Genomic DNA, 25,771 nt, shown 5'->3' with positions numbered 1-25,771 from the left:
TTCCGTATCATTTGGCATAGAGTAGGGACGATACCAGTGTCTTAAACGGATGGATGGACAGACACATAGATGGGCAGGTAGAAGGACGGATATCACGGCGGATGGATGGGTAACAATATTTACTTTGCAGGCATCTTGTACGGGCTGACATGATACATGTAATATGTTAACGCGCCAAAGTGCTCGGAGGGGGTAGTTGGTTATTTTTAGCCTTCAGCTTCCTCATCTGTACATGGGTTGGGGCAGGTGGGTACCATTCTGATCCTCTGGCTTTCCAGAGTCCTCCCAATGCCCCTGTTGTCAGAGCCTCAACACCTCCCACTGCAGCCCGCCCCGGAGCTGAGAAGGCACCGCGGTGGTTTCTTTTGGCCCCTACGGATGTAAGGGAAGCTGAGGGAAGGCCAGCACAGGGGACTCTGCAGTGGAAGGGGAGAGGAGAGAATCCTAGAGTTGGGGCTCCAGCCCTGCTCTGCACTCTGGGCCAACGACCTCAATCCTCAGTTCGGGTTGTGGACAACCCCCTCTCCCCTGCCCGAGCTCGCCACGCTGCTCCACATCCTACTTCTACCCTCTCATCCTTCCCTCCCACTCCTGGGGAGGGGCAGAGAGAGAGAGAGAGAGAGAGAGAGAGAGAGAGAGAGAGAGACCCAAGGAGGCTCCTCACCCAGGACTAAGCCCAATGTGGGCCTCCATCCCACGACCACGAAGTCATGACCGGAGCCGAAATCAAGAATCAGACACCCAACCGACTGAGCCACCCAGGTGCCCCCAGATCACTCCAGGATTAAACACTTCTGTTTCGAGGAGCCACTCCCTGTCCTCACCCCGTTTCCACCCCACTGCTGGCAGACTTGTCCACACTCTCCAATCCACTTCCTCCTACTGTTCCCAGCAGCGCCGTTCCGGGCTCCAACCCGCTGCTGCAGGGAGCCTGTCCCGCCCGAGGCACCGGTGACCGCCCCCGGCTCAGCATCTGATACCGCCCTCCATCCCGTCCTTCCCAGAATTCCTCCCCAGGTTCCACATGGTCTTTCCTGTTCTGCCAGACCTGCCATTACTGAAATCTATGAGTCACACTGGTGTCTCGTAATGGCCCCTCGAGGGAAAAGTTTGAAGTCCCGAACTGAAATTCCAATTCCTCCAGCGACTTGCTGGGTGGCCTGGGGAAAATGATGGATCTGAGCCTCAGTTTCCTCACCAATAAAATGGGACTACTGACAACCATGGTGTCCTTGGGAGGGTCAAATGAGGGCGTGTGCCGTTAGCACAGGGCTCTCCCACATAGGGGTGCCAATCAACTGTGGCTCCTACTACTAGTCCGAGGGCCGGTTCCCCTCCCCCACTGCCCAGGTTGAATCTGTGCAGAGCACAGCCGACTCTGGAAAAGAAGAATCCGGTCTTTGTTGAAGCCAAGGGGGTATCTGGGAATGGTTTTCGTGGAAACATACTGCAAAACAGCCTAGGTGTATAACTTTCTGGAGTATGGGAAGGTCTTCTATTTTGTTTTAATAAACATTTATTCATTTTTGAGAGACAGCGTGAGCTGGAGAGGGGCACCGAGGACCCGAAGTGGCCTCTGCACCAACAGCAGTGAGCCAGACGCGGGGCTCGAACCCACAAACTGTGAAATCGTGACCCAAGCTGAGGTCACAGGCTCGAGTGACTGAGCCACCCAGGCGGCCCAGGTCTTGCGTTTTGAAAGGGGCGTGAATTATCCACTTGTCACTGAATAGCCCATTTAAAATGTGTGCATTCTACGCTATGCAAAGGTCACTTCAAAAACCGTAAGCAAATACTGAATTAAAATTAAGGATACGGACCCTGAAGTGTCACAGTGTTTGCAACTGAACAGCTGACCCTCAAACAGCATGGGTTTGACCTGTGAAGGTCCACTCACCTGCAGATTTTTTAATAAACACAATAGGCTACCATAAATGTGTCTTCCTGAAGATTTTCTTAACGCTTTTTTTTCTCTAGCGTATTTACTGTGACACAGCATACGATACATGGAGCATTGAGGCTTGCAATCAAGAGCAAGCCGTTGGTAGTTAAGTTTTGGGGGGAGTCAGAAGTGACATGTGGATTTTCGGCTGTGCAGGGTGTCAGCACCACCCCAACCCCTGACTTGTTCAAGGGTCAACCGGACCTTGAAATGCATGACGAAGGCAAGGACCAAGGATGGCGAAATGGGAGGTGGAGGCTAAATGTAACAGAATGTTGACAAATGTGAAATCTATGGGACACATTATGGGTGTTTACGGTAGGATTCCATTTTTTTTGTTTTTTTTTAATTTCCTGGAGGCTGGACATTTTTCCATCATAAAATGCGGGGAGGGAGGAAAAAAAAAATCTGGCCCCTCAATTTCTCCAGAAAACAGAATGCTCCATTCAAATACTTGAGTGGGAGGCCAAGACCCTCCCTGAGGTATAAAGGCTGTTGTTTTCAGCCCTAAAAAGAAAGTTTGTTTGGTGCTTAAGCTCCGTCAATCAAACAAATGCTGGAGGCAATACTGTAGAGAACTCTGGAATCAGACGGACCTGGGCTTTAGTCTAGGGCTGGTAAGGGGGAGCTGTGTGATACTGAACGAGTCTCTTCCCCTCTCTGAGCCTGTTTCCTTACCTGTAAAATGCGGCTAGTCACCTTACAGGATTAAATGGATAAGATGTGTGAAGTATTTCCAATATATGCTGAGAAGCTGTGGTTAAGAGTGGAGCCTCAGGGGGCGCCTGGGTGGCTGTCGGTTAAGCATCTGACTTCGGCTCAGGTCATGATCTCACAGTTTGTGAGTTCGAGCCCTGCGTCGGGCTGTGTGCTGACAGCTCACAGCCTGGAGCCTGCTTCGGATTCTGTGTCTCCTTCTCTCTCCGCCCCTCCCCCACTAGTGCTCTGTCTCTGTCTCTCAAAATAAACAAATGTCAAAAATAAAAAATAAATTTAAAAGAAAACATTAAAAAAAAAAAAGAGTGGAGCCTCAGGACCCAGACCACCTGGGTTTGACTCCCAGCTCTGCCCTGTCCTAGCTGTGTGACTCTGGCCAAGCTACCCAACCTCTCTGTGCCAGGTTGCATCAATTGTAAAAGAGTAATGATAGCAATGCCTCGGTCACTGGACTATCGTGGAGGATTAGAGGAGTTAATTCGGTGTAAGTGGCTTAGACCGTATCTGGCACTCAGGTGTTCAATGACCATCTAGTTCCTGGCAGGAACATGAGTGTTTAGCACATAGTAAATGCTCAATAAATGGCAGCCGAGACGGACCAGGCTTTTGGCAGCCCTAACAAGCCACAGGCCTCTCAAACCTCGCCAGCGTCGAGGAGCTGCAAGCCTGACGTGGAAAAACTGGAGACCAGTAATGGCCTGGGGACACGGCACAGGGAAGGAGCAAAGTCATCAATGAGGGGCTCTTTATCTGCTATTGAAAAGGCTCCAGGGGCGCCTGGGTGGCTCAGTCGGTTGAGCGTCCGACTTCAGCTCAGGTCACGATCTCACGGTTCGTGAGTTCGAGCCCCGCGTTGGGCTCTGGGCTGATGGCTCAGAGCCTGGAGCCTGCTTCCGATTCTGTGTCTCCCTCTCTCTCTGCCCCTCCCCCATTCATGCTCTGTCTCTCTCTGTCTCAAAAATAAATAAACATTAAAAAAATTTTTTTTTTTAAAAAAAGAAAAGGCTCCAATGTCTGTTCCCCGTCCCCATCAAAGCCATTCGCGGTCATGGAATGATTAATCTATGTAGAACTCTCCGCTAGGCTAGGGGACACAGTTCTGCACAGACTGACAGACACTTCCTGCAGGCGAACAAAGGCTCGTCCCCCTCACGGGAGTGTAAACAAAGCCAAGAGCCACACTTGCTAAACTGATTCCCGCTCCCTGGGCTCTTAGCAGGACCTCAGGTGCCACGGAAGCAGCCACCGATGGCCACCCCTGGTAACCCCATGGGACCGAAAAGGGGACAAGATTTTGCTGGGGCTGCCACTAGCTTTTGGCACCTCTGTGCACATCAGGAAAAGGCGCTCTCTCCTTCCTCTGGGCAGAGAGAGGCACTTCCATCCAGAGGGCAGAGCACGGGCTGGCTTTCAGGCACCACCTTCCCTGTAGGTTGTGCCTGTGCAGTGCCCAACCTGCCCAACCATACGGGGTGGCCCGGTTCCTGGGAGATGAAGAGGAGTCTAGCCCAATGGTGTTCTACTGGGTCTCCAGGCTTCAGGGGGTATGGGGAGTGTTCTTTACACTGGGGCTAGGGCTTTCTAGCAGGGGCTCTGGAGTCAGAAACATGAAAACAAACCACTCTTGTAGATGTACAATTGTGGCCAGTTCTCACCTCCCGGGTCTTGCTTCTCCTACCTGGAAAATGGGGATGATATTGCCCTGGTCACAGACTCACTGCAGGCTTTACATCATGAAATGAGCTGAGGCTTCACACAGGACCAGCGCATAGTAGGTGGTCGGCATATTCAGACATCGGGGTAACCCCTCACGGGGCTCCCTTGGGCCGAGTGTCCTGTCAAGGCACCTCTCCAAGAGCCACCCACCCGTCGTGATGCCTCGGTCAGGGGGGATGGTTTTCATCTAGAAGTTTTCTCAGTGGCGTGACCTCAGGCAAGGCCCTGAACTGTTCTGAGTCTCAGTTTCCCTACCGTCAAGGGGCCGTGATGATTATTCCCGCCTCCCAGGAGAGCTGAGGGGATTCAGAGAGAAAGCGTGAACTAAGGACTCAACACGGACTCTGGCGCAAAGAATGTCCCGGAGACGCATCCTCAGCACCGCGGCCACGGGCTGGCAGCCACAAGGGGCGGGAGGGGAGCTGAACAGGAAGTGGGGGTCCCACCAGCAAAGGGAGGGAGGGGGGCAGAAGTGGAACGTGTGAGATGGAGAAAGAAGAATCTATACCTCAACAGACTCCTAGAATTCAAAGGGCTCTTGGAAGTCCACATTCTATAACTTCATTTTACCGATGGGGAAACTGAGGCCCGGAAAGGGGAAGTGGCTTGCCCAGGATCCTGCAGCGGCTCTGTGTTGGTCCCCCAGGTCCCCCACGCCCAGCCCTGGGGACGTCACACTCAAGCTCACTGCCTCCACTGCAGGAGAAGAGCCACCAAAGCGGGGGGCTTCAGTATGCGGGACAGAGATGAGGGTCTGCAGACCGCCCCCTCCCCCTCACCTGAGGCCCTCCTTCCGTTGCCCGTCAGGGTCGCTAAAGCCAAGTTCCCCAGCCCCCTACGCCCCGGTCTGAGCAGCACCAGCGGCATGAAAGGGGCTGACCCGGGCACCTCCGGGGAGGGAAGCCCCTGGACAGCATCCGGGGGTCAGCTGGCGGAGCCCAGGCTTACCTTGGACCTGCGTCTGGTACACGATGAAGTAACGGGGGGTCCCGCAGCTCTCGAACTCCTCGGCGCTGCACTTCTGGGCGCAGAGCTGCTCGTCCTCCCGCTCGTGAAGCGGGAAGCGCGTGGTGGGGAACCCGCAGTGGCAGGCGGTGCCCGCAAGGGCCGCCAGCGGGTACTCCTGGAGCGGGACACGGGGAGGAAGGAGGTCACCAAACCGCGGGACTGACCGGGCTCGCAATGCAGAGGAGGGCTGGCGTTCCCAGCGTCCCCTTCGCGGCCAACTTCACTCTTACAGCTCTGCCCCGCCCTGCGCGCCTCCTACGCGGCTTTATTAAGCGGTAACTGACAAATAAAACCAGCACCGGCGTCCGCGTCCACGCCGTAGCTGCCAACACTGGAGAAGGAAAGCCGTGTGATTCAATTGCATCGAGGCCCTGAGCCGGGTGGGCTCCGCTTTTCCTGCAAAGGCGGAGACTAGCGGAAGGCGGAAAGTACTGGAGACACCTGAGCTCCACGAGGAAGCTTTCTCCGGGAGGACCGGAAGGAAAACTTACCAGGAAATGTTCTTCTCACCGTCGCCCGCCCTGCCACCGTTAAGTCCCCCGGGCGGAGGGGGGACACGAAGCCCACGCCTTGGGAGAGGCTGTGTGAGCCCGTTCTTTGACGACAAACAGGATACTGACAGCCACGTGCAGCCACGATTTCGTGGCGACAGCTGCTCCCAATTGCTTCATTTGTCCCGAGGAGCGGCAAAGCGGGGGGGGGGGGGGGGGGGGGGGGGGGGGGAGGGGGACTTGGATTCGGAGGGGACTGGGCTGCCCCTTGCCAGACTGGCCTCTGCTCCAGATCCGCAGCCCTAAATCCTCCCCGATAGCGGGTCCCAGGAATAATCTAGTAACAAACCAATTCAGCAAGCGTGGCACCATAGGATCGGTTTCTTTCTAACAGACATTGAATAGGGACTTCACCTCTTAGCAGAGACAGAGAGAAAGACAGGGAGGGAGAGACAAAGACGCTGGTACGCAGGTGGGTCTGCGTGGGCCGTGACTGATGGCATTTTCTAACAGGTGATACGCAGCGAGCCTCCCCCGATATCCTAGATCTCCTCCACCCGTGGCGCGGGCAGTGCTGTACCCTCAGTCACTTAATCCCCGGGATTTTTTTTCCTGTGACCCCCTAAGGAGATCAGAAGAAACTGGAAGAGGGAGGTTTGCAGGGGGGGGCTTCCTATCCACCCACATACCCTCAATTCCCAATCCCACGTGCAGTCTGACCCTTTGTTACACGCTGCTTTGCCCTGGGACCTCATTGTCTCACTGTTGGCGTCCCACCTGCAGGCTCCAGGGCCCTCGGGGACCAAGGACTGTCCACCTGGAGGGGATGCCATGGAAGAGGGGCATCCATGCCCACCCGAGAGAGAGAAAGCTGGATCAAAAGCTGGTCAAACCTCCTAAGCCTATGAACTTGGCCCCTGACTTGCCAGGAAGTCTCTTAGGAGCAGAGCAAGCACTCAGGAAATGTTTGGTGACTTGAAGTTGCCTGCCTGGAGGCTCTGGAAGCCTCTCTGGGGAGGGGGAGGGAAGGTCTCTAGGGTAGCTCAGAAATTCAGAGCGTAGGTGTGGCAGGGGCCTTCCCCTGTGCGGGCCTTGGTTTTTGTCATCCGTGAAACGGGGGTGAAAATTCTCGAGTCTAAGCCTTGACGTGAGAGGTGAAGCGTGAGATCCGTGCTCGGTGAGTGGCAGCCCTCTGCGTTCCTGCGAGGTGTGCCTCATGGATCAGGGGCCCCCGTGAGGGCTGGGCCAAGCAGGACAATTCAGTGCAGGTGGGGCATTCGGGAGTTGGGGTCCAGGCTGGAGCACCCAGCAGGAGCCACGAGGCAGGCCCCCTCCACAACCGCCAGCATCTTTGAGGACAGACACGCCATCTTGGTGACCGTGCATCCCCAGCACCGAGCATGGGGCCTGGCACAAAGTAGGTTCTCGGCATGGGCAACCACCTTTCTGTGGTGGGGGAGGGGCGCTTCTGCTCGTGCAATGAGCTCACCTTGAAAGAAGGACAGAGTTCCTCAGACATCACTGAGTGCCAGTGTTGTGCCCAGCTGTGCTCTGGGTATGGGGGGGGGGGCATCAGTGTTCAAGGCACAGCCCCTACCCTTGTGGAGTTCACTCTCTGGTCAGGGAGGGAGGATCTCGGGCTGAGAAAGGACCCACAGATCATCTAGTCCAACTTCAATCCAACGCCCAACGTTCTGGATGCCACACCTGCCCTGACTCGACGTGCTTGCCTCCGGTGACGGGGAGCTCACTCTGTCCCAGAGTGGGGCTGCCCTTGCCTTTCCCTGACAATCGTCTACTCATGCCTGTAGGCCCAGTTAGGAGGTCAGCCTCAGGCCTGAGCATTCCCCACGATTAGAACAAACCCGCTTCCTCAGGGGGAAAGAAATCGACCTCCTGTAACTTCCACCCCTTAGATCCAGAGGAAACTGTTGCATTTCTCTCCCGTGTCACACATCAGAGGGATGACCCCCTCATCCTGCCCGAGCTGTGGCTTCTCCAGCCAAGAACCCCCTTTCCTCCAGCTGTTCCACACTGCCCCCCGCCGCACCCCACCCCCCGGAGCTTTGTGAACAGGACCCCGGGCTCACCTTCTCAGTGCAGAGATCCACGCACTTGTCCACGGACATGTTCGGCATGGCGGCTGTCACGGGCAAGGCCAGGGAGAGGTTGTCGGGCCTGCGGAAGCAGCCTCGGAAGACAGCGCTTCCATCTGGAGGGCCAGAGGGGAAAGCAGTGATCAGATCTCAGCTTGGCAAACCACTTTCTAAAGAAAAGTGCTTTTATGTATTTTTTATTGTTTGCTTATTTTGAGAGAGGGTGAGAGAGCATGTGCCTGTGAGTGAGGGAGGGGCACAGAGACAGGGAGAGAGAGAATCCCAAGCAGGCTCTGTGCTGTCAGCTCACAGTTCCAACTTGGGGCTCGAGCTCACGAACTGTGAGATCACGACGGAGCCCAGATCACGGGTCAGACGCTTAACTGACTGAGCCAGCCAAGTGCCCCGAAAAGTGCTTTTAAATCGAAGCCCAGAGAAGGCAAGAGTCTTACCCAAGGTCACACAGTGTACCAGAGCGGAGACGGATCGGCTACATAATTCAAAGTCTTCTCAACCCTGGCATCTTTGTCAACGGTCCCGGATGTTCCTGTGGGGCCCTATTGTCCCCTTTTGTCAGCGTTCCTGTGCCTTATTCATCCTCCACAACGGTCACCCCCCCATTCAGGGGGATGATACACGCCATGGAGGGTTTTCGTGATCCCCTCAGGAGACGGCTGCTCGAGGATCGAGGGAAGCAAAGTACCCAGGGCTGTCTTCTCCCTCCCATCATCCTCTGCCCACCCAGTGCTAAGCACCTACAGGTTACGAGGGACTGATCTGCCGGAGGGACCGCCTTTAAGATAACCCGATCAGGCACACAACAGGGAATTCGGAGGCCGCACAGTCACCCCAAAGCAACAGGCAGCGATGATGCCTGAGGCCCGGTTTGCCACGAGCAGGACCCGAGACAGTGTTTTCTTGAGGTGTGCTCTCAGGAGAGGGGGGCGGGGGAGAAGCAGGGCAGGAACCGAGCAAGGATGTCACCTCGGCTGGGTCCCACCCAAGCACGGATGACAAGCCGTGCCACAGCCGGTCCCACTGCAAGGAAAGGGGCCCGGCCTTGGCCGTGTGTCCCCCCTTCCCCGCCGTGCGTCAGATATTGGCCGCGGGACACAACGTCCTGGGAGAGCCCGCTCCTCTGGGGCCACGGTTTATTTTCGCACAAGTGGGCACCAGACGTGAACCACTGGCTGCTGGCAGTCACTGCAGGGAAAGGGGACGTGGGCGGGCCCCTGTGGCACCCACTGTGTAGGGCACACAGATGTATAAATAAGGACGTTCCCCACCACACTCACTCGCATTAACACGTGGAAGCCGGGTGTCCAATGACGAAGCACTGGGCAATAAAATACAGACCACCACCACAATGGGACTCCATGCCCCTGCCAATAATGACAACGGCATTCAAGGCTCCTTTAGAGAGCTAAAGATGCGTTCAAGATGCTAAATATAAGCAGAGACTATCAAGCTGCCCATATGACCAAATACCAATTTTGTACAAAAGTGATCTCTCAGGGGCGCCTGGGTGGCTCAGGCGGTTAAGCGTCTGGGTCTTGACTTCGGCTCAGCTCACGATCTCAAGATTCTGAGGCTGAGCCCCACGTCGGGCTCTACCCTGACAGCACAGAGCCTGCTTGGGATTCTCTCGCTCTCTCAAAATAAACAAACATTTAAAAAAGGCTCATTTATTTATTTATTTTTAACGTTTATTTATGTTTGAGAGAGAGAGAGAGACAGTGCAGGAGGGGGAAAGAGACAGGGAGGGAGACACAGAGTCCGAAGCAGGCTCCAGGCTCCGAGCTGTCAGCACAGAGCCCGACGCGGGGCTCGAACCCACGAACTGTGAGATCATGACCCGAGCCAAAGTCAGATGCCTAACCAACTGAGCCACCCAGGCGCCCCCATAAAAAAAGGTGCTTTTTTTTTAATAAAAAAATGAACCCTCAACATTAATCTCTAGAGGGACCTACGCAAACATGTTGACAGCCACAGTCATCTCTGAACAGCAAGCATGATGGTCGTTTTATGTCAACTTGGCGAGGCTATGACGCCCCAGTGTTTGATCAAACATACGTCCAGGTGCTGCTGGGAAGGTCCTTTGTAGATGTGGCTAACATTTATAATGAGTTCACTTTGGGAAGACTTACAGGAGAGTTTCCTTGAGCACAAGGGTGGGCCTCACCCAATCAGTTGAAGGCCTTAAAAGCAAAACCTGAGGTTTCCCAGAGAAGGAATTCTGCCTCAAGGCTGTGGCATTAACTTCTGAGTTTCCAGCCTGCTGGTCTGCCCTAAAAATGTCGGGCTTGCCAGCTTCCACAACTGCATGAGCCAATGCCTTAAATAAGCCTCCTAACGTATATATAAATAAAACTCCTACAGGTTCTGTTTCCCTGGAGAACGCTGACGAATGGAGTAGCAGCATAGGCAATTTTTATTTCCATCTTTTTAAAACCCTTTTCTTTTTCTACAGTGAATATGTATTTTTTCAATGTCATTAAGACAAATCTAAAAGTTTTTAAATGCCCCTGTCAAATTTCCCAAAAGGTTCGTGATGTCCATTTAATTTTCTGCTGTTGTTTGTTTATTTTTGAGAGCGAGAGAGAGCGAGCATGAGTTGAGGAGGGGAAGAGAGAGAGGGAGACACAGAATCCGAAGCAGGCTCCGGGCTCTGAGCTGTCAGCACACAGCCCGACCCGGGGCTCAAACCCACGGACCATGAGATCATGACCTGGGCCGAAGTCGGACGCTTAACCGACTGAGCCACCCGGGCGCCCCCCATGATGCCCATTTAAAATTGAGGTCAGCCGTGCTCATGTTTGAGTTATGTGAACCTTTCCAGAACACGGCTTTCACGTAAAACCAAGGACACCGTTCCCACAGTGTGCCTACCACGTGTGAGCTGCTGTGCTGGGAACTTCACAAACATCACCTCACTGCACCTTGGGGAAAACTCTGGAAGGCGGGGAGCAAACTCTCATTTTGCAGCCGACAGTGGCAGGACTTAGACCAGGAGGTCATGGGACCAACTTAAGGCCCCCACCGTTGGCAAAAACTTACTATGGATCGCCGTCAGCAACAAAATGTCAGCCCTTCGGAAAAAGGGAAGCAAGTTAAAGTTGCAAACATGTATATGCCCCCACTCTATAGTCTGTCTCTGGGTCTCTCCGGGGTGTCAGCCCACCCCGTTGGCATATACACATCTATTCACGTTCACGTGCAGGGAAAGGGCTACGGAATCGCTCCCCAGGCAGAAAGACGGTGGAGGAGGGGGAGGGAGGGAGTTCAGGAATGATCGGCTTAAATGTCAGCTGTCACCCTAGTGATTCCTTCTACCACCTGGCACCCAGTAGCCCGAAGTCATTCCTCGCGGAGGCAAATCTAGCAAACGGAGAAGACATCTGGAATTTGGTTAAATGGCTAATTTCCAGAGCGCGCCGCAGGCTCGCACCATCCAGTTCTCTCTTCCCTGCTTTCCTGGAGCTCTCGCTCCTGCTCCAGGCTGGGGAGGGAGGTGGCGGGGGCTGTGGAGGCTGGGGGTGGCCAGGATGCTGCTGACTCGCCCTGTGGTCCTCCAGGCCTCGGTTTCCCCCCTTATGCATGGCAGGGTGGGGGACAGACTATGCAGATTGCTCTTCTGGACAGGACAGCCCTCCAGCCCCCAAATGAGGAACTGCTACCCCCCAAAGGCCACCAGTGTCCTGTGTGGGGAACACGCGACAGTCTCCCATCCCGTGGCCCAGGATGCTCAGAGGGAAGCCCCATAAACTCATGAGTCATCCCGAGGAAGATTTGATCATGCTCAGAGAAATGTGCTACCCAAGGGGAGGTCAGGGAGGGGAGCCAGGCATTTGAGCTGAAGACTCGCAGCAGTGAGGTGGGAAGCCCAAAGCAGGTGCACGGACCCTCGCTTACCCAGAAAACTCAGTTAGCTGTCAGCCCACTCGGGTCACAGGGCAGAGACACCCCGCCTTGCTTTTAGAAACAAGGGAGTTCGCCTTCTCTCTTCAACTCTGCTACCATTCACTGAGTCTCCACTGATGCCAGGCTCCCTGCTGGGTGCCTGGGATCCACTTAACCCTCACAGCACCCAGATGGGGTAGATGCTGGGGCCTCTCCCGTTTCACAGACGAGGCGCCTGAGGCTCAAGGAAGCTGCCTTCCCGTGGCACAGAGCGATCAAATGACGGAGTGAAATGGAAGCCAGGTTTCTCTGTCTCCCAAGTCCATGCTCATTCCAATAATAACGATGCTGTTATGATAATGAGACGCTTATAGTAATATCAGAGTATCCCCGTTACGATTGTGGCTCCTGAATTATCAGTCGCGTGCTATCCTCCGGGAACCAGGCTGAGCGCTCCCAGGCGTGGCCTTGTTGAACACGCACATCGGCCTGTGATCTCAGGATCCCCATTTTGACAGATGAAGAAACGAGGCTCAGAGGGCTGAAACCACTCGACCCAAGTCAGCTGTGCCACTCGAAGAGGCAGAGGGGATACTGGAATCTAAGTGACACGTCTCCTCCACTCTGGAGGGTATTATCGGAGGCTGTGCGCCAGGCAATGTCTAAACACTTGATATACTTAAAAGAAGTTTTAGTGTTTACTTATTTTGAGAGAGAGGGAGAGCGTGTGCACGCAAGCAGGGGAGGAGCAGAGAGAGGGGGAGAGAGAGAATCCCAAGCAGGCTCCATGCTGTCAGTACAGAACCCAACGTGGGGCTCGATCTCACAAACTGGGAGGTCATGGCCTGAGCTGATATTAAGAGTTGGGCTCTTACCCCACACACCCTAACACTTGATATACTTGGTCCCCTATTCCCTACAAGGAAGGTCTCTTTCTCCCCATTATACAGAAGGGGAAAGTGAGGCTCAGAGGGGGACAGTGACTTGCCCAAGGCCACACAGGTGACAAGTAGCAGCTTCTGGATTCCAACCCAGGAATGTCTGAGCTCAGAGTTCTCACACTCTCTGGGCTGTCTCTCTTTAAGAAGCCACCCCCGGGCCTTGAATCGGCATTTTCAAAACACTGGGCCATTTATTTTGTCCCAGGATCCTGCCCTTCACGCTCGCTCCACTTAATCATTCACAAAGTCAAAGCTGTCGCCCTGGGACATCTGGACACTGGAATCGGATTTCTTGGAGCGCCAAAAAATGCCCAGGTCTTGACTCTGAGTCTCTAAACCCATATTCAAATTAACCTTCCTCTTTCCCACCAGGACGCGAATCAAGAGACCATCTCCCCCGGGTCATGGCTGAGGCCGTGAAGGTTGCTACGGGAATCAGTTTTGGGGTGGAGGCTAAGAGTGGCCCCTTTGGGACTGGGGCAGTCCTGGGTACACTGTAGGGATCCGAAGCCCACGATCTCTTGCCCTCTAGGGTGCTTCCTTCATGGATCCCCACCCCCACCCTTCTGAGACTGTGCTGGGGAAAAGAGTTGTGTCAGAAGCAGGGGGTGGGGGGGCGGTGTATGGACACCCGTGGGGTGAGTGCATCCGTCTGCCCATCAGCGGGGCGGGAGGGGCTGACCGTGAGATTAGCCGTGGGCCTGGTTGTAGTGAGGGTGTGTCTGGGAGGTGGGACGTGTGTGCATAATGCGTGTGACAAGGAGGCAGTGTGTGCATCTTGTGGACACGTGCGGTAACGTGAGAACCGATCTGTTTGGGCATGTGAATGCTGAGCACCGAGCCCACCAATGCGGCCACGTGGCTCTGTCTCGGTGGGAATGTAGGACCCTGAGGGTGTAGGCTGTCTCCTGATGGTGGGCATCTGTACGTGACCGTGTGGTTGTGCGTGGGACCTCTACCACGGGGCAGAGATGCAATCCTCGGTGATCTCTCTGGGTTGCCTGGCAACCATGTAGCTTGGGTGGAGAAGGGCTCTCTCTCTCTCTCTCTCCTAGCGGAGGGCCGGGCTAAGCCGCAGCCAACTTCCCCCCCAGACAGGCTCGATGCCACCAGGGGTTGGGCATTTCTCAAAAATTCCCTGAACAGCCAGGACCTCAGATCCTGCAAGCATGTCTGTTTCCCCAGTGCGAGGCTACTTCATGCTTATACCATACAAGAGACAAGATCACAAGGCTCTCCCCGGGATGCTGAGAGCACGGGGACCCCCACGCCTGGAGCGCGCAGCCGGGGCACTGCTGGGATCTGTTTCGGTCCTGTGTAACCCTGAACCTGACGTGAGTCTCTGCATAGGAGTGTGTCTGCCCGTGGGCACGTGACAGCTGGCGCCCCGCCCAAGGTGGTCTTTGGGTCACCACTGCTAGGAGTCACCCCTACATCCTCTTGCAGATATGACCTTGCGTAGCTGAGGTCACCGGGGCATCACTCAAGGTCCCGTGAGCCCACACGCGTGCATCTGGACCCCCCCCCCCCCGGCCAAACACCCTGCCTTCAACACCCCCAGCTGGGGGGGCCTGGCTCTTGGGCTCTGGCTGATGGGGCTACATCAGCATGCGTCTGCAGGTGGCCTTGAGGGGGTCGGCCCTGACCCAGGGGCTCCAGAAGAGGCACCAGTCTGGCACCACACCAAAAGGCCATAGCACTTTCCTGGAACTGACAGGCTCGGGACGAGCCGCCTAGCTAAGGAGCGGAAGCCTAGCGGCCAGGAGACACGAGCTCTGGTGCCACCTCTACTTCTCTTCCCTGGACCTCGGAGTCTGTGCCTGTCACGCAGACAGCTCTTCCCATAGTGCCCGTTGGCGGCTACCCCCTTCCTCGGTGTTCGCCCTTGGGCAAGTTTCCTCTCCTTTTGGAGCCTCGATGTTCTCATCTTTAAAATGGAGATGCGAATACTGGGTGGTTCACTCTGAGACGGATACGCCTGAGTCTGGCGAGCCGGAAGTAGAGTGGAAGGGGCAGGTGAAGGTCGGTGGACCGGTCTCCTTGCCTCCTGCCCTAAGACTTAACCCGAAAAGCAGTGGGAAGGGGGCAGGAACCTCTTCCCTGCCATCTCTCCAGGTGATTGCCTCCTTTTGGCCTGGACGCCTGGACGAAGGCCATCTGCAGGCCGCCAGACTGAGAGAGTGGGAAGGCGGAAGGAAGACCGTAAGCCCAGTTCCACGGAGGTTGTCTCCCTTTGACATTTAAGCATCTGCTAATGAGTCCCTGACCCTACCAGCTTAGAGAAGAGGGCTGAGTTGAATGCCCTGAATACCAAATAAGGTGAGGTTTCAAGGAGCCAGAGTGGGATCAGGAGGCATTGCTTCGAGTCTCTCTTTGGGCCATGTGTGTCCAAGGGTGTGGTAAGGAGGGGACCAGGTGCAGGAAGGTGGTTCCAGGAGCAGTTGGCCTGTTGGATGTGGGGTTTTCCTACAGTCCTGCCCATTCCGCTTTTGGGGGGGGGGGGACCGCAGGGTCGCAGAGGGCTTCCTGATGTCCGGCAGGAAGGTGGGGTTCTCAGGGATCGGGGGAGCACTCTGCAGTCCATTTCTCTCTGCAGGTTGCTATTATGGCTTGGTGGTCAGAACATGGAGAAGACATTTAATTCTCCCACGCCCCTCCTTTCCTCCATCTGTAAAATGGACAAGTGGTCCTCCCCATCAGCGGTGAGGCCTTCTCATTACTTGGGTCTGCAAAGGAAGGAGAGGTGGCCAGTCAGGATCCCTTGACCTTCCTAACACTCTTCTGTGATAGAATTTTGCACTCCCACAGCATGAACAGATGCCTTCCCGTTTGCAGAAAGCTCTGGTGCCCAGCAGAAAGAGAACTGGTTTTAAATTCAAACGGGGGCACCTGGGTGGCTCCGTCAGTTAAGCGTCCGACTCTCGATTTTGGCTCAGGTCATGATCTCGTGGTTCGGAAGTCTGAGCCCTGCCATCGGGGCTCCAGGCAGAGGAGCCCACTTGGGATTCTCTCTTTCTCCCTCTCTCCCCACCCCTCCCCCAATCGCATGCACTCTCTCTCTCTCTCAAAACTAACTAAATAAATAACTAACTACATAAATAAATTCAGACAGACCTGGGTCAGGTACTTACTAAGCTGAGTGTCCTTTTGGGCAGGTGTCTTCACCTTCTAAGCCTCGGTTTCCTCATCTGTAAATAGGGATCACATCTGCGCTGCACGGTGAGAGTGGAGGTCCCATGTGATGGCATTTAACGTGCCTAAGACCTAACCAGGACTCAGTAGCCCTCCCTGCTCCTTTCTCCTCCGCTTGTCCATGATGTGTGAAGGGTGGCTAGACTTTACAGAGCAGACGCTCTCAATGTCCTGGTGTCAGGGCCCCTGGCGTTCCCTGTCCCGATACAGATGGACAGCGACCCACAATATATACCCAGGACTCTGCCTTAGGGCTGGTGAAAACAGGCTGGGCCATGTCCCCGGGGGCCACCCTCAGCCAGTGATGGGGGTGTGCGGGAGGGTAAACGCTGCAGCTTCCTGCCCCTCCAGGGGGACACCTCTGAAGCACGTTCACCGCCGTCTCCCCGAGCTCCCCAGTGGGATTAACTTCGGCTGTCCTCAGCGTGCCCTGCCCTGTAGCGGACCTTGTTTCGGCTCTTTCCCTTCCTTGTCTCACTTCTCCATCCCTCCCAGAGATGCATCCTGGGGTCACTTCCCAAGCAAACCAAGGTTCCCATCCTTGCCTCTGGGGGAACCCAACTTAAAATATCTTTGGATCTCGGAGCACTAGTAATCCCCCAGGGAAACCCCACGTGGAGTTCAGGGCCACTGCTCTTCACAGCCCAGACTCTGTGAGAATGGTCCCCCTGGACAACAGCAGCAGCCCTGGGTCATGTCTTCCTCGTGGCCAATGTTACTACACACTCACGATGGTAATCACATCAGCTGTGCTACATCTTGTACACACTGTATCTCAATTAATCCTTGCAGCAGCCTGTGAGGTGGACCATACTATTATCCTGTTTTGCAGGTAGAGGCCTCGGAGATGTAACGAGATTCAACTGCTTTTTCCAGGTCACACAGCCAGCGGGGAGCAGAGTTGGGATGTGACCCCAATCCTATCCGACACCCCATTTTGGTTTCCCACCCCTCTGCCGTTCTGTGGGAAGCCTGCCCAATCCTAACACGGTCGGGGTTTCCAGAGACCCCATACCAGCCACCTGAATTTCCCAGAAACCCTCTCTGGCCCCGCAGCAGGGGCCCCAGCGTCACAAAAGCCCATGCCCCACATTCTGGTAATGTCAGCTCTTCATTGCCAGGCCAGCTGGGATGGTGCATGACCTCGGCAGCTTGAGGCTTTTACTAGCAAGAGGTGAACAGAGCAACTGTTCATCAACTCTCTTTGCTGGGGGCAGATGAAGAACAGCCTGGAACCAGCTGCAAGTATCTCTGAAGTCCTATCATCTCTTTGTTCCGGGGCTTCACAAAAATGAGGTAAATGTCACCAGGCATCAGCTTAAAGGCAGGCGTGGAAGAGTTCCCCTTGGTTTGAAAGAGGCCACCACCCCCTGGGTAATTAGGCCAGGCTCTACTGCATTAAAGATGCCAGCGAGGAGGAAAGGCAGTGAGCTGGGAGCTGCAAACGGCCACCTATAATCAGAGAGAGATTGAATTACACAAAGAGCCTAACTGTCCGAGAAGAATTCAAACCAGCTATTTTTAGGCAGCACCAAAGGCTCCTGAGGGCTGTTGCAAATTCAAATGGCTTGAATTGGGTGCTACGTGAAGCACACTAAGGAGTTTTCATTCTAGGAAGAAAGGGGCATCACAACGGCTATGTGCTCTCTCGATTTCATCTCACTTGGTGGTCACAGCAATCTTTAAAGGTTGGAACTGTCCCCATTTTACAGATGAGGCACTTGAGGCTCAGAGAGGAAACAACGTGGCCAGAGTCAACACAGCAAGTAAGTGAGAAAGCTGGGATAGAAGCGATGTCTTCCTGATTTCAAAACCTACGCTGCCCCCCTAGCCTTTGTGGACTCTGCTTAGGGGCAAAGAGCAAACCAATTCTCCCCCCTCAGGATGCAGAAGGAGGAAATTTTTCTAGCTGTCATCTCCTCAACCCTACACAGCAGAACTCATGAAGATTCATATGAATTATAAAATTCAGGGGTCCCGGGCACCTATTAAAGTGAAGGAGAGACCCCCAGAACTGGCAAAGAGGAGCTAGGCATGGTCCATCCATCCAGTATGACTTTCCACGAACATCTGAGGCTCCCCTTGGCAGAAGCCACCAGAATGGAGGATCAGTGAGCACAACACGAGTACTGCATGAAATTCCCCTTCTAACTTTCAAAGACAAAAAACTGCCAAGACTAACAGTATACAAAATACACTGTGTAAAGTGTGAGCCATAAGTCAAGGATCTATTTTTCCATGGTACTGTAAGCTTCATAATACTTCCACCAAGACAGAAAACAAACAAACAAGCAAGCAAGCAAGACGAAAAGGTGCTGAATCCTGGGAGAATCTGGCCTGCCTGCAGTTTTGGGGGCTTTAGGCTGCACAAAAGGATGGTCAGCACCATGGACAGCCACCCAATGGGCCCAACGTGTATCTAACACATTCAATGTAGTTCTAAGGAATCTTCTAACACAGATCTTGCAAGAATCTTTCAAGCAAATGAAATTTCTTGCAACATCCTGTAAAGCCGTAACGTTCTCAAATCGCTGGCAGGTCTCTGCCCCTGGGAGGAGAGCTACACTTGCTGACGCATTTAGCAAACTGCTGTGAAAAATGTAATCCAACCAAGAAGGAAGTCCATTTCTCGGTTCTTTTGTAACAAGGGCAAAGAGTCCACGTGCCTGAGAGTCTGTGTCAAGGAAGAATAGCAGGGTGCCTGCAGACATTTGCTCTGCTAACCTTTTAATGCTCTCACTACTTACTGTAAGAGCATTCCATCACCTCGGAAACAAGTAGGCTGCCTCCCTATGCAAGGTGTATGCCCCACCAGTGGTGCTTGGGAGACAAGAAGCCTCCTTTGGATCTTTCTAATCATTAAGAATTCTGTGCCACTGCTCAGGGAAACGCAGTTAAGATACATTGCTGGTATCAACTAATGACTCTACAAAGGGAATCCGGTTTCCACCATACCTGTTTCCTGGTGTGTTTACTCATTTCCCTGCCTGGTATAATACTCGCTACTATCGTGTGCCAGTACCTCGGAAGGCCTCCCTTTCTGATTTACTTGTGTATAAATCGTGCCCAGGAATGGGAAACCAAAGGTGCCACTGGGTTCTGACCCAGTCACAAGGACACTGGCAATTCTGTTTTGCTTCGAGTCCGCAAATGGGGCAGAAGGAGAGATCAGAGGTCAGGGAAAGAAGGAGGTAAGCTAGATCCAAGGAGTTCTCCCAAAAGAGAGGATATGAGGTCCAGAATCCCTTACAAGAGGTCAAGGTGTCTACAGCACTGTAGGGAGTGAGCACCCAAACTAGCAGTCAGGGAGCTGGGTTCCAGCCCAAGCTCAGTCCCTAAGAAGCACTGCGGCCTTGGAAAAATCGTGCCTTCCCATCATTTCCTAAAGCTACCTTTAGGCTTTTGCACACCCCATTCCCTTTGCCTAGACTTCCCTCCCACCCCTTGGCAACTTCAGTCTGGATATCCTCCTCTTCCACACCAGGAAAAAATCCCATGCATCTTTCAAGGCCCTAATCAAACAGCCTTCTTCTGTGCAGAGTTTCAGTTTCTAAAGCTGTAAAACGGGACATCAGCATATAGGAAGGTGCTTCCAATAGGGCACTCAACACATGACCTTTGCTGACCCTGGACTTTTTGTTCATGGCTGGAATATATGGCTCTCCCTCTCATCCAGAAGTCTCCTTAAAATGGGATCCTACCCAAATGTCGCTCCCTCGGCTCCTGAAGACAGAGCCCCTGCCATTCCCCCATATATACACCCCCATGCTTGAACAGACCCCATTGGTGCCAGATCTGTTTCTCCACTAGACCATGAGCTCCCCAACCGTGGAGACTGTGCTTTATTCTCCACTCATCCTCTCCATGCCTAATCCCCGTGGATGCTCATCAAGTGTTTTGGTTCAATGAATGGTCTCCATGTTCTCTCCAGACACCATGGTATCAACTGGGCGCCCACCAAGAGTCTCAATTTGGCACATCGTCAACCATCCATCTCCTTATCCAAGCCACTTCTGTTCTTATCTCAGCCATAGCAGCCTTGAGGTTAATAAGGCTTCAATTTTCTTCTGGAATCTCCAGCTGAAGGTGCCCAAGCTTCAAATCTTGTACAGTGATGATTCGGGACAACTGTGGTGGACTTGGAGAAGCCTAGACTCCACCCTCAGCAGACATGACTACGTTCCCCTCTTGGACATAAATATAAAAGACTCCTTTCTCAGAGGAAACAAAACACCATCCTGGCTAACTTTTCTGCTGCCGAGGTGGGCAAGCGGAGGGGTGCAGGAACATCCCCGCCAGCCTCAGGGGCTACTCTGCAGCACCCACACAGGCCCCCCACTGCTACAAGGGCAAAACATACCCCCTTGTACAGAATCTACTGTCTTTGTGTGCCGAGGCTTGTATATTTCAACGGACTGAACATCTTCGATGGCCTGTGACAGTGTGCGGTTAAGCGTCCGACTTCAGCTCAGGTCATGATCTCACGGTCCGTGAGTTCGAGCCCCACGTTGGGCTCTGTGCTGACAGCTCAGAGCCTGGAGCCTGTTTCAGATTCTGTGTCTCCCTCTCTCTCTGCCCCTCCCCTGTTCATGCTCTGTCTCTCTCTGTCTCAAAAATAAATACAAAAAGTTAAAAAAAAAAAAAAAAAAAAAACCTTGTCACGCTAGCGGCCAAACGAGGGACTCGCTGTGTGGCCATTCTCCCGCCTGGGTTTCACACGCCACCTCGGCCAGCCAGGACTCCAGCCCCGGGGGTGAACTGAGGCCCCCATGGGGAGGCAGATGGTGCTTCCGCCGGCAGCAACCCGCACCTCTGCAAACTGGAAACACGCGCCACCCTACTGCGCGGCAAAAGCCCGAGTGGGGCTTTGAACACACAGGATTTGGGAAACGGAACACATGGCCAAGCAGACCCGCCACGAATTTTTATCAACAATGGCATTCCCATGGGAAAAGCCTGTCTCTACGTTCCGCCAAACCCACCTGTGTCCTGGGCAGGCAGCGTCACCTCTGCTGAGGTCTGAGGCCTTATTATTCAAAGTGTGGCCCCTAGCCCAGCAGCCTAGCATCACCTGGGAGCTCCTCAGAAATGCAAACTCTCACCCTGACCGGCCGAACCCGAACGTGCTCCGTAACAACATCTCCATAGGGTTCACGGGCACATTCAAATGTGAAACGCTGGCCCAGGGGTCAGAGGTGTGGCTGCGGGTTCCTGTCCCTGCCTCAGGGACTGCATCAGAAGGGTAATCGGGAGAAACCCAGCCCTCCATCTCCTGTCAAGGTCATCAGCAATCTTCATAGGTTTGCGGATCACCTTTAAATAGACTGTGTGGCCTTGGGCAGGTTTACTTAAACTCGATAAGCCTCAGTTTCCTCAGTGCAAAATGGGAATGATTAACACTGGTAACCACTTACGGAGGCTGTAAGGAAGAGAGATGAAATTGGGCCTGTCGTGGGCTTGGGACAGTGCCTGGCACAGAGCAGATTCCTGCTAGACAGACATTACCTGTTCCAGAAGGGGGACCGCAGGACAATGTCTGCGGAAGAGGGTCCATGCTCACTCCCCTCCCTCCCTCCGTGTGGAAACTGGAGAGCACGTCCAATAAGACCGAAGCAGAGCATGAAAGACGTGAGCCCTGTAACTGGTTTAAGTCCTCTGCTGCTTATGTGACACTGACCCTCAGTTTCCTTTACTGTAAACTGGGAGTTAGAGAATAATAGAGCCCGTTTCCAGGGTCACCGTGAGGATGTGCTACTCCACATAAGGCACTGAGAAAAGGACCAAGTGTCTGCTTTTGTCATTATCTCTGTCTGCATCATTAGAGACAATACGCTTTCAGAAAACCAGGAAGGCAGGCCGAGCTCAGGCTCCAGCTCACTCTGTCAAGGAGGAAGACAGGGGAGGAGGCGGGAAGACAGGAGGCCGCTCTGGGTGGGAGGGAGGGGACACAGCTCACGGAAACATCCGAATTCCACGGATCAAAGCGTTCGGCAAGGGCCGTGGTGGAAGGTGGGGCGGGCGCAGGGCTGCGGGGAGTGCTGGGGAGCCCCAGCAGGCGCAGGGCAGGGAGCAGGCGGCCTTGCGGAGAGGGGCGGGGCCAACTCACGTACACCTGCGCGCAGACTCCTGGGCCAGCTGCAGCCGGAAGACGGACAGGCGGTTGGCGCCGCCGCACACGCTGCCGCGCTCGCCCTTGCACTCCATGTCGCACTCGGCCTCGCTCACGTTTGTCGCCTGGATCTTGTGGCCGCAGTAGCACTCCGCGCCGAACTCCAGCCCGGCATACAGGTAACCCCTGGGGAAGGCTGCTGTCAGTCCAGGGCAGCTACCACCATGCAGACCCCGGGGACACGGAGGCTCACCCAGCAAAGTGGAGACCTGGGGCAACTGGAGGGCTCTGGGGACAAGGACCCCCAGGGACCGCCCCCCCATAGCCACACCGTGTCCTACTGACACCCACCTTATACACTTCCACACGTGGCACACTTCACACACACGCGCATACACACACACCCCCTCCAAGCCCAGGGTCCTCCTGTCCCAACCCACTCCCTTGCTCCTCCCTGCCTAGAGCCGTGCTCCAGAGTCCAGCCCCTTTATTGCAGGAAACATCCCCCAAAATGATGCCTCCATGTCCCTTGAGAAAAGCTGGAAGGAAGGGAGGAGGCAGGGGCTCTCGTATCCCCTTGGAAGATGGCAAAACCAAGGTCACATATCCAGCCAAGGAAAAACATTCCTTTTCCTAAAACTAAACAAAACTCCAGGCACTGCAAGATTTTTGACTCATTTTCCCCTTGGCCTTGGGATCGCTTCCTAAAAAGGACTCTCTGGACATTCATTCTGTAAACAGATGAGACGCCACGGCCTGTCTTGGCTGTAGCGGGTAGGGGCGAAGGGAGAGGATTAGGACAAGCCCTCATCAGCCCCTCTCGCCTCGGAGGCGGAACCAGGAAGGCTCCTCCGGCAGCAGCCCGCAGAATGCTGGCCACATAAGGCTGGCCGGAGGGGAATGGTCAGCTCAGGTCGTGACTCTGGACACCCTCGGGCAGCTGGAGAGACAGACCCGCCTGGACTCGTGCCCCCACACGCCTCAGCGACTCCGGGTGGCACCTGCCCTTGCCTGCTCCACACACCCGCCTGGCCGGGTGCAGGGAGAGCAGCTTAAACCAAACGGGTGTCTCGGTGCCTGAACCCCACCGAAATCCTGGGGCTCGGCCAGCCTGCTTCCACCCGTCTTAGTCTTCCCATCTCTCTGAAGCCTTTGCTCTGGGGTACCCCGGACCCCTCTCATGTAACTGGACCCACTAACAGAAGGAACAATTTCCAAGGGAAAAGAAAAAAAAACCACTTCCAGTGGGTGTTATAACTCCAGAGCCGGTGGGAGCTTCCTCCTCGCCCCTCCCTTGGACAGGAGACACCTGCCACGTCAGGACGCACAAGCGGGCCCCAAGGACACGTCCGTGTGGTGAGGACCTGAGGCCTCAGGCCACCAGCCAGGTGTGTGCCTGTCTCCGGAAGGGATTCTCCAGCCCTGTCCAAGCCCTCAGAGGCCGCAGGTCTCCGCAGTCCCTTGAGAGCAAGCCCATGGGGACACTGAGGCAGAATCATCTGGCTAATCCCACTCCCGGGCCATTATTTCCTGACACCCAAAAATGGTGTGAGATGATAAACGTTTGTTGGTTTAAGACACTACATTTGGGGATCATTGGTTGCCCAGCAACAGATAACTAATTTGGGAAGGGAAACGGAGTGAGCCTTGCCATCCTTCAGGCCACTGGGGTGTCCCTGGGAGCGCCCCAGACTACTGATCCCGATAAACCTCCTGTTGCCCTTGCCGGGAGGATCTTTCCAGAATTAAAACAGATCATACCTCTCCACTCTCTAAACCAGCTCCCGCCCCCCGGGGCCTCCACCGCAGGCAAATAAGCTTCCAGATGGCTTGGCTCAGCCTACCGACCCTCCTATCTGGGGTTCTTTAACATGGACGGCCATTAGGATCACCCAGGGAGCATTTTTTAAATGCCACACCTGGCTCCCATTTCGAGACAGTCTAATTTAATTGGCACTGTGACCCTAACGTGCAGCTGAGTGTGAAAATCGGCGCAGCGATGCTCTAACCATGGTCCCAGGACCCGCAGAGCCTGGACAGTCTTGGAACTCATGAAAAATGCAAATTCTTGGGCTGTACCCCAAGCCCGCTGAATCAGAAAGTGAGAACGGGGCCCAGCAATCTGTTTTTGCAAGACTCTGGGTGATGTTCGTGTTCACTCCGGGCTGAGGACCCTGCCCTAGATCCACCCTCCCTGCCCCTCCCCTCCCCCGCCCTGCTACCTACTGCCTCATTCTCAATGCCTGGCATCGGGTAAATGTTAAATAAGTATTTGCCGAATGAATGGACACCACTCTCCTGATGAACGCCTCCCAGCGGTTCCCCCCTTGCCTGTGGCCAAGCCAGATGCTTCGGGTGGCATTCAAGGCTCCGTGTCAGCAGGCTTCAGCCAGCCTTGCCGCTTCCCCTCTAGACAACTCCCCTTGGACCTTCTGTGCACCCCCTCCCCACTGCCTGTGCAAGGATGCTGGCTATTTAGGATGTTTCAGGAGTTCTGATCTTTGAGTGTGCTGTGATTTCTGTCCTCCTAGGACTACCTAGAAAACTCCTGTTCATCCTTCAAAACCTGGCTTAAGATCTCACCTCTGTAACTCTTCCTGAGCCCTCCATTCCCTCAACCTTCACGGGCCCCCTGTACTTTAAACGGCACCCTCAGCCCAGCACCCATCACGCTTGAGGTCTCCATACCCTGGTTTCCTCGATCCGTGCAATGTGGATCACAACATTCCTGCCTCTTGGGGTCTCGTGGTGGATGAGAGTTGATAATATCTGCAAAGTGCCGAGAACAGTGCCTGGCACAGGGAAATGCCCACCACGTGTAAGCTGTTGGTTTTCTACTGCCCAAGCCTGCTCATGCCTCTGTCTTCCCAACTAGCTGGGGAGCCCCCCCACCCCCGAGGGCAGGGCTATGGCGGACTCATCTCTGCACCTCCAGCACCTCACACACACGTGGGCAGCGATAAACATTTGCTGAACTGAAGGGGATTAAATGAGTTCATCTGACTCGTCCTTTGATGCTTGGCTGTCACCTCCTGGGACTCCTTCCTGACACCCCAGGCGGGCTGGGGGCCCTCTTCTGCATTTCTCGTCTGCGATTCATTCCATCTGAACCCTCACCCCGCCCTACTGCCCTTCTCTGTTCACATGTCTGTCTCCCCATCAAGGCTGTGACTCCATGGGGCCATGGATGCTGTGGAATTCACCTGGGTCTCCCCACGGTCTGACAAATAAATTAATGAATCGATACCATCAAGGGCTCAGAGACCTTCCCAAGCTGGAGACAGCCCTGGGCTCAGGCAGATGATTATAAAGGGGATAGTGTTTCCTCATGAAGGACACAGGGAGGAGTCCCTCGGCCACCCACTTGCTCATTTCCACGACAGCCATGTAGCTGAGGTCCTCCAGAGTTGGTGACCTCAGGGCCAGCCGGCTAGAGTCTGAAAGTGAGCATGGCAGCAGCCTCTTCAAAGCTATTCCAGGTCCGGGGCGCCTGGGTGGCTCAGTCGGTTAAGCGTCCGACTTCAGCTCAGGTCATGATCTCGCGGTCCGTGGGTTCAAGCCCTGCATCGGGCTCTGTGCTGACAGCTCAGAGCCTGGAGCCTGCTTCGGATTCTGTGTCTCCCTCTCTCTCTGACCCTCCCCTGTTCATGCTCTCTCTG

General features: G+C 54.6%; 1 protein-coding gene across 5 annotated transcripts in view; it reads right to left on the bottom strand.

The window, feature by feature from the left end:
• Window positions 1–25,771, bottom strand: part of WSCD2 (WSC domain sialate O sulfotransferase 2) — a 115,386-nt gene that overhangs the window by 16,131 nt on the left and 73,484 nt on the right. For 4 of the 5 annotated variants that reach the window (XM_078435700.2, XM_078435701.2, XM_078435703.2 and 1 more), the window contains exons 4-6: window positions 22,114–22,298; window positions 7,965–8,086; window positions 5,324–5,498 (exon numbers count right to left, since the gene is read on the bottom strand). In XM_078435700.2, the coding sequence (XP_078291826.2) occupies window positions 5,324–5,498; window positions 7,965–8,086; window positions 22,114–22,298 (482 nt within the window). The remainder of the gene's footprint in view (window positions 1–5,323; window positions 5,499–7,964; window positions 8,087–22,113; window positions 22,299–25,771) is intronic. The other variant, XM_078435705.2, reaches the window with a different exon arrangement.

This window comes from Panthera onca, chromosome D3 (genome assembly GCF_046562875.1).
Source record: "Panthera onca isolate mPanOnc1 chromosome D3, mPanOnc1 haplotype 2, whole genome shotgun sequence".
Classification (NCBI taxonomy): domain Eukaryota; kingdom Metazoa; phylum Chordata; class Mammalia; order Carnivora; family Felidae; genus Panthera; species Panthera onca.
Note: the sequence above shows the minus strand (reverse complement) of the source record. Positions and strands in the feature narration are given on the sequence as shown.